Below are 12,365 nucleotides of genomic sequence, written 5' to 3'. Positions count from 1 at the left end.
CAGTTAAAGATATGTAAGATTTTTATTTATTCATCCCTTGTCAAATAAATATTTAAATTTCTTATGTTGTAGTATTTTTAGAATTTTTTTATTTTAGTTTATGTTTTATATCTATAAATTATCTAAGACTCCTATATCATATTGGTTATAATTTTTAAATTTTAGCTGTCTTTTAATTTCTCGAATTTTATTGGGTTGGTCATAAACTCATTGCAATCGTGTAGATATTTTTTTCTCAGTTTTTCATCCAAAATATTTTTTGAGTAAACAAGCTTAGTGGTTAAGCAAACTGTCACTACAAATTTTAGTAGTGAAAAAAACTAGGTCAAAGTGAAAGTAAAGAGACAAAAATTTGTTTAATTTGTTCACATATACATTTTATAGGTGGTGATAAAGAGCGTATTTCAACAATATAATTTTTAGGATGTAAAACACATTATTAGTGAAAGCATATAGTAAAATTTTATGTGGATGCTATTAAGATGATGCTTTGACGGATTGATTGCATGTAAAATATTTTGTGAATAAGTTATTGAACGTTTTGAAATTTTACAATAATAATATTTATAATGGTTAATGTTTGAAAATATTTTGGTAGTCCATAATTTAGTTTTAGGTTATTGTAAGAATTGTAATAATAATTTTATAATATTAAAATATAAATTAGTATATTAAAGTAAAAACTTCTCTTTAGCTAAAAATATTTCTTTTTTTATTTTCGGAAAATATATTTCACTTACAACAAAATATTTTTATATTTTTCAATTTTAATTTTATTAAATAATTTTAAAACTCGCTCATGGCGGATCCTAGTCTTGTATAAGTTTGAAAGGAAACAAATCTCATTACACAAAAAAAAGTAACAAATAAATGGGATATATAATATACTATATAAAAAGGTAAATTTAGCATTTCCCTCGCTTAAGTCAATTTAATATTTCCAAAAAAAGCAAGCCAAATAAAAATCCGCCGTTTCGTTTTTCTCTTTCTCATTCAATTCAAGAAGGAGAAGAAAATCTCCGCCCAAAAGGTTTCCCAAGTCTTTCTGTCTCCCCCTCCGAAGGCTTAAACTCTAATCTATCACCCGTCTCTGAATCAAGTCCTCCTGCGTTTGTTTTCTCAGTTGAAAAACATGATCATCGCAAAAAGCTTCATCCTTTTGCTCTGTTTCATCGCTTTGGTGAACGGGGAATCGAGTCCTGATGCGGCGGCCATGACAGCTCTGAAAAGATCCCTCAAGTTACCTGGAAGTCTCAACTGGTCCGATCCGGATCCTTGTAAGTGGTCGTCGTCCATACAATGCGACGGAAACCGGATCTCTAAGATTCAAATCGGGAATAAAGGAATCTCAGGAACGTTACCTCCTGATCTCAAAAACCTCTCGTCTTTGATGATTTTCGAGGTCATGCACAACAAAATCACAGGGAAGATTCCTAGTTTTGCCGGGTTGAAATCTTTGAATAGGGTTTATTTTAACGATAATAGTTTCGATTCCATCGACTCTGATTTCTTCGCTAATTTGACGTCTCTTCAGCAAGTGTCTTTGGATAATAACCCCTTTGGTCCCTGGGAAATCCCTCTGAGTTTAAAGGATGCGACTACTCTATCAGAATTCTCCGCTGCCAACTGCAGTCTCAACGGGAAGATCCCGGATTTGGAGTGGGCAAAAACGTTCCCTAGTCTGANGAAAGGGTTTGTTTTAACGACAATGGTTTCGATTCCATCGACTCTGATTTCTTCGCTAATTTGATGTCTCTTCAGCAAGTGTATTTGGATAATAACCCCTTTGGTCCCTGGGAAATCCCTCAGAGTTTAAAGAATGCGACTGCTCTATTAATATTCTCCGCTGCCAACTGCAGTCTCAACGGGACGATCCCGGATTTGCTCTGGGGACAAACGTTCCCTAAACTGAACACTCTGCAGCTGTCTACTAATTCTCTTGTTGGTGAAATTCCGTCGAATTTCAACGAGTCACTTCAGATTCTGTCACTCAACGGCCAGAAGCTAAGTGGGTCAATTTCATTTCTGCAAAACATGACTGCTTTAATCGAGGTACGGTTGAATAGAAACGAGTTCTCTGGTCCCATCCCGGACTTTTCTGGTCATGTCTCTCTTAAAGTTGTTAACATTAGGGACAATCAGCTTACTGGTATTGTACCGTCCTCTCTTACGGAGTTGACATCTCTTTCTGAGGTGGGATTAGGCAATAACTTGCTTCAAGGACCTACACCAAGCTTCAAGGCTAATAACCTTACGCTTGATTTGACTGGGCTCAATAGTTTCTGTTTAGATACTCCAGGTACTCCTTGTGATCCCCGTGTTAACACGTTGCTTTCAATCGTTAAAGCATTTGATTACCCGGTGAAATTTGCCAGTAGCTGGAAAGGTAATGATCCTTGTAGTAAAAGTCCCAGCTGGTTAGGGATAACATGTGTGGGAAGTAACATCACTGTTATCAACTTCGAAAACATGGGACTCAACGGCACTATATCTCCGAGTTTTCGTAATCTTTTGTCTCTTCAGGTTATCAATCTCTCTCGGAATAACCTTACCGGTCCTATTCCACAAGAGCTCACTGAGTTGACCAACTTGAAAACTCTAGATGTTTCCAATAATCACTTGTGTGGTAGTAAAGTACCGGGTTTTAACCCAACTGTTATTGTAAACACGAGTGGGAATCCTGACATAGGAAAGGGTTGTTCTTCCGGCGGGGATGGCGGCAAGAAAGCAAATGCTGGGAAAATGATTGGTTTTGTTATTGGTATTTTGTTGGGTTTGCTTCTTATCGGATTTGCTATTTTCTTTTTGGTCAACAAAAAGAAGCAATATCGTAGGATGCATCCTAAACAACAACGTGGTGATGACCAAGGTGCACTCAAGATTACAATTGGGAATTTGTGTGGTGGTGGAAGTGAAAGTGGATTCAGTGGTAGTGACGCTCATCATGTTGGGGAAAGTGGGAATATTGTCATCTCGATACAAGTTTTGAGGGATGCTACAGATAATTTCGACGAGAAGAATATACTTGGGAGAGGCGGATTTGGTATTGTTTACAAGGGAGAGTTGCATGATGGAACAAAGATTGCAGTTAAGAGAATGGAACCTTCGATTATAAGTGGAAAAGGTTTAGATGAATTTAAATCAGAGATTGCTGTTCTAACTAGAGTTCGACACCGCAATCTAGTGATTCTTCATGGATACTGCTTAGAAGGAAATGAGAGGCTTCTGGTCTATCAGTACATGCCGCAAGGGACATTAAGCAGGCATATTTTTCACTGGCAGGTAGAAGGGTTGAGTCCACTCGAGTGGACTAGACGGTTGATTATTGCATTGGACGTGGCTAGAGGAGTAGAGTATTTGCATACTTTAGCGCATCAGAGTTTCATACATAGAGATCTCAAACCTTCTAATATTCTTCTTGGAGACGATATGCATGCCAAAGTTGCTGACTTTGGTTTAGTCCGGCTTGCACCAGAAGGCGCACAATCTATTGAGACCAAAATTGCTGGAACATTTGGGTATCTTGCACCAGAATATGCAGGTATGGTTTTATATGCTTATTATGTTTGTTGTTACTTGTACTAAACTCATGCACCAGAGGAAAATATTGAAATCTCTATCTATGTTTGTACATTGCAGTGACCGGAAGAGTTACAACAAAGGTTGATGTCTACAGCTTTGGAGTCATCCTCATGGAGCTACTAACGGGTCGGAAAGCTCTTGATGATAAGCGATCTGAGGAAGAAGTGCATCTTGCCACATGGTTTAGGAGAATGTACATCAATAAAGACTCATTCCCAAAGGCTATCGACGAAACAATTGAGTTCAACGAAGAGACACTTCGAAGTATCAACACAGTAGCTGAGCTTGCCAACCAATGTAGCGCCAGGGAACCGCAACAGAGACCGGAGATGAGTCACGTGGTCAACGTGTTGGTATCACTTGTTCTTCAATGGAAACCCGCAGAACAAAGCGGAGACTCGGAAGATATCTATGGAATCGATTACGACACTCCTCTTCCTTCCTTTGATTCGACCTTTTTTGGAGTTAATACTCTGACGAGCATACCGTCGCGACCATCCGATCTTGACATCACATTCAAATCAGGACAAGGGAGGTAAATGCGTTAGACAAGTAGCTGGAAGGAGAAATGCATTGTTGTTGGATTGAGTTCTTGTTTTAGGTTGAGGGATTGTGTATAGTTCTGGTTGGTTACCTTGTTTTTCAAGTTAGGGTGTCATTTTCGCAAGAGTGGAACGTTTAAATTGGACACGTGTTTTGGTCCCTTGCATGTCGTAGACCAGTTGGATTGGGAAGAAGTTTAGGTTGGGCATTGGCATTTGACTTGAGAATTTTGTTGGAATGATGTATCATTTGACATATATAATTCGATTTATCTGACATGGTGCATATTCTTGCTTATATATATCACAAACAATGAACACATGTGATGCGCAAAAACTCAAATCTAATTTACAGAACATGGTTTGAATACCTTTGCACAATTGCACTATTTTTTTATATCATTTAGAAGGACCAAAGATGTAATTAACATTTTTAAAATTTTGACACTGAGGGTGGAAATGGTTGCACTAGAGATAAATGAGTTGAAAAAAAATGAGTTGAATAAAATTGGTTGAATAGTATTCAACTCATTCATCCACTAAATAGGAGATGAAAGAGTTGAACAAATTTCCTTTATAATTTGTTCATTTTTCCAGTTTTTTTGGTTGAATGAGTTGAATAAGTTTTCCAACTTATTTATCTCAAATGGTAAAAATTTGGCTGAATGATCATTCAACCTATTCAACCTATTAATTTAAGTCATCCATTTGCACCGTGAATGTGCCACATTCAATGTGGTATTGCCTTAGTCACATCCAGTATAAATCATATGAGCCCATGGGCTGGTTACAGTTTCAAGCCCAATTAAACAACATCATCCAAGATCTATGACTAAACCGGATCCGGTTTATATTGAAATAGTACAAACAAACAATATAATGATTTTCTACAATTTATTTTTCTACAATTAGTCCCTCTCCTCTTCAAACAAAACATATCATCACACCGTCATCGTCTTCAATTTACTTCCTCCGTCAAATCAAATGATCCAAAACCCTAATTTCTCTTTACTTGTCTGATTAAATTGTTCGTACCTCTCCCTTTTCATCTGTGAGACTTTCCCGATATCGGGAATGCTTGTTTTCTGTTCTCCAATCGAATTTTCCAGCAGTCTAAACCCTATTTTCTTCTTCGTCTTCTAGGGTTTCGAAAAAGGAGGAGGGGAAGAAAGTGAAAGATATTACACAGACGAAAGGGGTTAAAGATGTCTCTTCCGCTACTCGAGTGTAAGTACGTGACGGAGGAGTTTGTTCGTGAAGGTAAGAACGGCAACTATGGAACCAAGCTGCCCAGCTCTGTCCCGATGCTTCGTTTCCTCTACGAGCTCTGTTGGATTTTGGTACACACACATTCAACACTTGTTCTTCGTACTATCCAAATCACTGCGCGTATATGTTGTTCGAGTTCCTGAAGGTGCATCGTGATGGATTATATAATCAGGTTCGTGGCGAATTGCCAATTCAGAGCTGTAAATCTGTGTTGGAGTCTGTGGAGTTTTTGGATAAGCCGCCCAGAGAAGAATTAGCTTCTTGTTTTGCCGATGTTGTGACTCAGATTGCTCAAGACGTAGGTTTTTCTTTCTTTCAATTAACAGTTTTGACATTGCTTACAGATGAGATTCTGCAAGGGTATTGATACTGACCTGTTGGATTTTTTTGGTTTCGTCTTGTATATGCTTTGTTTTGCAGCTTACAATGTCGGGAGATCAACGTTCTCGCCTAACCAAACTGGTCAGTCTATAATTTATTTTTACGTTTTGAATTTGACTGTTATTTCTACTTGTTAGTCTTGATTAGCAACGATACTTCTAGCTCTTTGACATTGGTTCTTGAATTTAGAGACCACAACAATCATGCAATAGCATTTATATGTCGAATAAATTAGAGCATGTGGTGTCTAGCTATGAGTAGTGTTGTAAGGTTCAACCAACCGGTGGATTGCAAGAATGTTCCTCATTGTAGAAGGTTCCTTCAGCATAAGGAGCTGAAGCTTTTCCCGTAGGGCCTTAGACTCTCTATTAGTGCAGTTTACTGTTGAATTTTATTGTATGTTTGATCGAAAATCTGAGCTACTGACGTGATTAGTGTCTGAGTTGTTAGCATATATCATATTTAATCTAATTTGATGATTGCCTACTTCAGTCTGCTTCCTTCAAGTATACTTTATGTTCTCATTTACCATCTCCTCATGGTTTCTATGCTCACAGCTGTTTACTGATCAGTTGTTTTTCATTGTAGGCGAAATGGCTTGTTGAATCCCAGACAGTCTCTCAAAGGCTTTTCCAAGAGCGTTGTGAGGTATACATTATGTTACGTTCAGTCAATGAATTATCAGGAAAAAGCCGAATAAACAGGGTAGTAAGAAGAGAATCTTTATATTGGTAGTACTTAGAACGAGAAATACAGCTCTCAGAGGTTTCCTTATAGAGTCCCCTCTTATTCCCCCTTAACTTTCACTTAGTTCTCGATAACTCCCTCACTGGCACCCCTCATATATATAGCATTTGCACTATGCAATCCTACGCTCTATTATAGAAACGGTAGCAGGAACAAGTCTGGAGTAATAGATAGAGACTGCTAAGGTAGCTATAGAAGTTAACTGCAAGGCTGAAGCCTATTCCTGAAGCCACAGTAATCGTATAGAATGTATAAAGGTTCTTTCAAAATCAGTGGACCAGCTGGTCTCACTAAATAGCCTCTTTACCTTGTTGTTGATGTAAAGGATAGGAGGGTGCAGGTCCTGAAATGTATCACATTATTCCCATTTTAAGTAGTTTGTCCCAGCTAACCTCTCTATTTTCTTGATCAGTTAGAAACTAACTGTTCTGTTGGCGCTGATGATTGATTTCTTTATTTCCTTTTAGGAGGAGTTTCTCTGGGAAGCTGATATGGTCAAGATAAAAGCCCAAGACTTGAAGGGGAAAGAGGTGAGGACTTAACACTTCTGTAACTGCTGTGTTTATGTGACATACAGTTTGCTATAGGGTTAGCGGTGATTATATGATATGATATTATCTTGTTTAGTCATCATTTCAGCTGCACTGTGGTCTGATTTACGTAATAGTTACTCTGATTGAGTAGCTATTACGGAAGATTAACACATATATGAATTTCTTCTTTACCAGTGTAACTGCTGCTCATTGTTCAGAAATAACAATTCTGGTTGGTGCTACTCAGGTGCGATTAAACACTCGTCTTCTGTACCAGCAGACAAAGTTCAACTTACTCCGGGAAGAAAGTGAGGGATATGCCAAATTGGTTCGTTATTGAAGATCTCCAGCTTTTTATCTATTGTCATTCTTCCTGCCAATTTCGTTTTTATGCTCTTTTCTTAGATACTCTTTACTTCTTAGACACTCTGAAACGCATTTTAAGAAATGCTCCTGAATTTTTGGAAGGGATGATCTTTTTCAAAATGCTGATTTTCGCCTTCCTTTTTTCACACGGTTCCAGTTGGAAGGCATGTCTCCTAGTTCAATTATATTATAGCTAGGGAGAGTAGTAAAACATGTTATCTCAGCAGAGTTTCTGTTGATTTGTGTTGTTTGTTTGAATCAGATTGTACATACACCAACTTACTACAGTAGTTTCTGTTGTGGAGTGCAGGTCACTCTCTTATGCCGAGGATCTGCAAGTTCTTCGCACAATGCATCAGCAGCAACGATGGGAATTATCAAGGTTTTGATTTGGCCAGTACATTATATATGTATTCCATTTACTTTTTTCTCAGCTTTTTTTTTTCTTGCAGTCATTAATTGGGCACTTTGACCTGGATCCGAACCGTGTTTTTGACATTGTAAGTTTCAACTGTCAGTTCTGTCATGTTTTGTTTGATATCACATAATGTAACGATTTGTCCTTCAGTGTTAGTAATGTTCCCTTTGTTTTTGATGAATAGGTTTTGGATTGTTTTGAAATTGAACAAGATTACGACACATTTCTCAATCTAATTCCTATCTTTCCCAAGGTTTGGAATGTCTTCTTCATATTTTTTTATTCTAATGCTTAGCCCGAGAGATTATTTTTTTACTAATACAAAAACTCTTTTATATGCAGTCTCATGCTTCACAAATTCTTGGATTTAAATTTCAATACTATCAGAGATTAGAGGTGAATAGCCCTGTTCCAGTTGGGCTCTATAAGCTTACAGCCTTGCTAGTAAAGGAAGACTTTATCAATCTTGAAAGCATGTGAGTACTTTTCCTTCAGCTGGTTTGAATCATTACTTATTTTAGCAGTGCACTGATTCCATGATTATCAGATTGCTACTTTTCTATGTGCTTCTGATAAGTGAAGCTATACTATATATGGACCTTCTGTGCTTATGTTGTTATAACTGACTGTTGTGAACAGATATGCACATCTGCTACCTAAGGACGAGGAAATTTTTGAGGATTATAATGCTTCCTCTGCAAAGCGAGTGGAAGAGGTACAGTTCAAAATATGAGCTCGGCCTTAAGATACATGCTTACAGATGTTTTAAGATAGTTTTGTTCTGGCCTAGCTTAGGTTGTCTATATGTTTCTTCTGAGTTTCAAACCTTTATTTTCCTTAGGACAAATGAACAAACTGGTTTCCTCTAGTCTTGGATAATCTGCTCATCTTGCCTTTGCAAATTTTAATAGTTACGTAGATACGAAAAATTTCTCTGTCTTCCTGGAAGCCAGTCAATTATTTGTTGTTTTGGAGGTCTTACGTTCATAGGTTTCTTTATGAGTTATGATTTTACAAGTCCCTCATTATTTACAGGCCAATAAAATTGGAAAGATTAATCTCGCTGCTACTGGGAAGGATCTTATGGAGGATGAGAAGCAAGGAGATGTCACAGTAGATCTCTTTGCTGCTTTAGACATGGAAACTGAAGCTGTAACTGAGCGATTACCAGAGCTAGAAAATAATCAGACTCTGGGCCTCTTGAATGGTTTCCTCTCTGTGGACGACTGGTATGTATAACATCTATTTCGTTTTACTTAAAAAATCCATTGTCATTAAACCAGTCCAGTTGGTTTGAGGAACACATTTCTCGAACCAGTGCATGTGGAATTTTAAGTTATATTCTTCATGAGCGTGAGATTTGTTCGTGGACTACTCTGTATGTGATTGTTAATTTTGTGATAATTGCATCACCTTTTATTACCTGAAATTGAACTTAGAGGACATATTGGATGACTGTTACTGGTGAATTCGGTAGTCATAGAAAATTTGTTTACATTCTAATTTTTTATACACAAGGCTATTTGTATAATTAGTTTATATTAAATACTTACTTCTTACCTTTCTGCTCTTGTTTTTGTTTTTTTGGACTTAACTCTTACTTCTTGTCAGGTATCATGCCAATATCTTGTTCGAGCGTCTTGCCCCTCTTAATCCGGTGGCTCACAATCAGATTTGTAGTGGCTTGTTTAGGTTAGTGAGTAATATTTAGCTCAGATTATTTTGTACTCAGTTGTATAGCAGCTTCATTTTTCAGCTATATGTATCACCGAAGAGAGACTGCAGCTCTGGCCAAATTATATATGATGACAACAATGATTTCTTTGGTCTATGTTCTCAGGCTTATAGAGAAGTCGATTACTCATGCTTATCGCATTGCACGTCAGACACGTTTTCAAAATTCTTCTTCTGGGGTCACAGAAAAAATCACACACACTGCTAATACAACAGCTAATAAGACTTGTCTAGACCTTCCGAAAGAAGTGTTTCAGATGCTTGTTACTGTTGGACCTTACCTTTATCGCAATACACAACTATTGCAGAAGGTGCGCTGACCTTTAAAATACTGAATTTTTGATACAAAAGATTGAAGATTAAGGCTGATATTTATTTATCGTTGTGACAGATTTGTAGAGTATTAAGGGTTTACTACTTGTCAGCCTTAGATCTTGTTCGCGATGGGTCTTCAAATCAAGAAGGTAGTGCATATGAAGTTTCTCGTGTGCACCTGAAGGAAGTTAGGTTGAGAGTGGAAGAAGCTCTAGGAACATGCCTTCTACCATCGTTACAGTTAGTACCTGCAAATCCAGCAGTTGGCCATGAGATTTGGGAAGTGATGAGTCTCCTTCCATACGAGGTTGATTTGCTTATGCTTGTTTGTTCCAAATATTTTTGTTTAGAACGTGATGGTAAATCCTGCTGACTAATTTTTGTATTTAGGCTCGTTATCGCTTATATGGTGAGTGGGAAAAGGACGATGAGCAGAATCCTTTGTTGTTGGCAGCAAGGCAAGTGTCAAAGGTATAGCAGTATGACTTCTTCGGCCAGTTATTTTCATACAATTCAAGTGGAAATATACATCCTTCAGATCCTCAGGGTACTATTATTGTATGTCAGTTGGATACTAGAAGAATTCTGAAACGGCTTGCAAAAGAAAATTTGAAGCAGTTAGGAAGGATGGTGGCAAAACTAGCTCATGCCAATCCCATGACAGTGCTTCGAACAATTGTAAATCAGGTGTCAATCTACTACAAACTGTGCTTTGCTTTTATTTTTTGTAATCAAATTGTTCAGACGGGGCTAATTGTCAGATTCTTGGTGCAACAGATTGAAGCATACAGAGATATGATTGCTCCTGTTGTGGATGCCTTCAAGTATTTGACGCAGGTCCGTGACGCCTATATTTTTTCTTTCTTTTTTTGTATGCTATGCTCTTATTCACCTTATGCCCTTACTCTCCCCTGGTTATGTTCATATGTTCTAAAAAAAGAAGTAATTTTAATGAGATAGACGGATGGTCTTTTTGCCAGTAATTAGGATTTGGCTTTGTAGGTTTTCCACTGATACATGTTACACTTTCATTCTGGGGTAGGTTTAAAATGTGGGATACAGGGATTTGTTGGTTTGGTTGATATACTCGTACATGAGCCTTTGAAGTAGGTAACAATGAAGTGAGATAGTCATTGTAAATTGGGATGCAGTCAGATGTTTCCTATTTCCTAATATTCTAACATATGTTTTCCATGAGTTTTTTTTTATTTGACGCTCTAGTACATTTGAGACAGTCTGTCATGTGTTTCGTTGTTTTTGAGATGCTCTGCCTCCATTATGTACGCTCTGATGCTTTATTCCTGATGCACAGCTTGAGTATGATATCCTGGAATATGTCGTGATTGAGAGACTGGCACAAAGCGGGCGAGATAAACTAAAAGACGACGGGATTAATTTATCAGACTGGCTTCAATCTTTGGCATCATTTTGGGGTCACCTGTATGTGTTCTTCTTTAGAATCATTACTACATGCTATAAATAGTTTCAGTACGCTTTTTTAGATATAGTTGTTTTACTTTTTTGTGACTGCTTGCAGCAGGCATATTTCAGTTAGGCCAAGGATAGAAAAGAAAAGTGCAGTATTATTTTTATGTAAAGCTGTTTAAAGAGTCAACTTGCAATTCTGATGTTCGAAACTATTGTGCATACTTAGTGAAATTTGGTGGTACTCTTTCCATTTTGGTTGGTTCATTTGGATTTCCTTTCGGTTTTAAATTTACCCCTTAAATCGTTTCGACAACTAGTTATATGATAATGTAACTATCAGTTTGTATACGGTAGTGATGTAGGTTACTGGAATTTTGCGTAACATTTACTTGCTGCAGAAGTTGAGGAGCATCATATTGCTCACATTATATATGCTAGTCCTTTTCCTGATAGGATGTAGGGTACTTTACTTCAGCCGTTAGTTTTTTCATGTGTTCCTCTTATTCGTTTTCTTCATATGTCTCTTTTATTTTTAAATCTAGGGTGTAGTGGCTGGTAACTTCTTCACATGATGGCACTAGAATATTAACATTCCGGCAATTTTTTGACTGCAAGATGCACATACAGCATTATTAAGAAAGTATAAAAGCTATTATGCCATCTTTTTGGATTGTTTTTTAACAATATCATGTTATCCAGGTGTAAGAAGTACCCATCAATGGAGTTAAGGGGTCTTTTCCAGTATCTCGTGAACCAGTTAAAGAGGGGCCAAGGGATTGAGCTTGTTCTTCTTCAGGTACCCTTTTGGTTTTATTGCCAAATTCTTATGAGTCAGCTTATTCAGACTAATGGGGCTGACTGCAATTTATAATGATTGTAGGAACTGGTCCAGCAGATGGCAAATGTACAATACACTGAGAACCTTACTGAAGATCAGTTGGATGCCATGGCAGGAAGTGAGACTTTACGTTATCATGCAACATCCTTTGGCATGACGAGGAACAACAAGGTTTGTCTTTTTAGATCCTCAAAACTTCAAATTAACATATT

At 37.5% G+C, this 12,365-nt stretch overlaps 2 protein-coding genes across 2 annotated transcripts; both read left to right on the top strand.

Moving 5' to 3' along the window:
* On the top strand, window positions 1,133-4,309 carry LOC104778892 (receptor-like kinase TMK2). The gene is made up of 3 exons (XM_010503305.2): window positions 1,133-1,537; window positions 1,762-3,541; window positions 3,640-4,309. The coding sequence occupies exons 1-3, from the start codon at window positions 1,133-1,135 to the stop codon at window positions 4,119-4,121; spliced, it is 2,667 nt and encodes an 888-aa protein (XP_010501607.1). The 3' UTR covers window positions 4,122-4,309.
* On the top strand, window positions 5,033-11,385 carry LOC104776734 (THO complex subunit 2-like). The gene is made up of 20 exons (XM_010500845.2): window positions 5,033-5,151; window positions 5,268-5,464; window positions 5,566-5,691; window positions 5,814-5,855; window positions 6,363-6,422; window positions 6,989-7,051; window positions 7,302-7,382; window positions 7,731-7,802; window positions 7,873-7,920; window positions 8,023-8,091; window positions 8,181-8,314; window positions 8,478-8,553; window positions 8,874-9,067; window positions 9,450-9,530; window positions 9,679-9,883; window positions 9,964-10,194; window positions 10,278-10,358; window positions 10,455-10,574; window positions 10,665-10,724; window positions 11,200-11,385. The coding sequence occupies exons 2-20, from the start codon at window positions 5,330-5,332 to the stop codon at window positions 11,368-11,370; spliced, it is 2,049 nt and encodes a 682-aa protein (XP_010499147.1). The 5' UTR covers window positions 5,033-5,151; window positions 5,268-5,329; the 3' UTR covers window positions 11,371-11,385.

Source organism: Camelina sativa, chromosome 3, assembly GCF_000633955.1.
Source record: "Camelina sativa cultivar DH55 chromosome 3, Cs, whole genome shotgun sequence".
Taxonomy (NCBI): domain Eukaryota; kingdom Viridiplantae; phylum Streptophyta; class Magnoliopsida; order Brassicales; family Brassicaceae; genus Camelina; species Camelina sativa.
This window is presented reverse-complemented; position numbering and strand designations above follow the sequence as displayed.

What these genes read in the sequence shown, in the direction of transcription:
- LOC104776734 (XM_010500845.2), top strand. Translation starts at nt 5,330, where the DNA reads ATGTCTCTTCCGCTACTCGAGTGTAAGTACGTGACGGAGGAGTTTGTT. An exon ending in AAGACTTGAAGGGGAAAGAG is followed by an intron (nt 7,052 to 7,301) that starts GTGAGGACTTAA and finishes GGTGCTACTCAG; the next exon opens with GTGCGATTAAACACTCGTCT. An exon ending in TAATTCCTATCTTTCCCAAG is followed by an intron (nt 8,092 to 8,180) that starts GTTTGGAATGTC and finishes TTTTATATGCAG; the next exon opens with TCTCATGCTTCACAAATTCT.
- LOC104778892 (XM_010503305.2), top strand. Translation starts at nt 1,133, where the DNA reads ATGATCATCGCAAAAAGCTTCATCCTTTTGCTCTGTTTCATCGCTTTG. An exon ending in ATTTGACGTCTCTTCAGCAA is followed by an intron (nt 1,538 to 1,761) that starts GTGTCTTTGGAT and finishes ATGTCTCTTCAG; the next exon opens with CAAGTGTATTTGGATAATAA. An exon ending in TCTTGCACCAGAATATGCAG is followed by an intron (nt 3,542 to 3,639) that starts GTATGGTTTTAT and finishes TGTACATTGCAG; the next exon opens with TGACCGGAAGAGTTACAACA.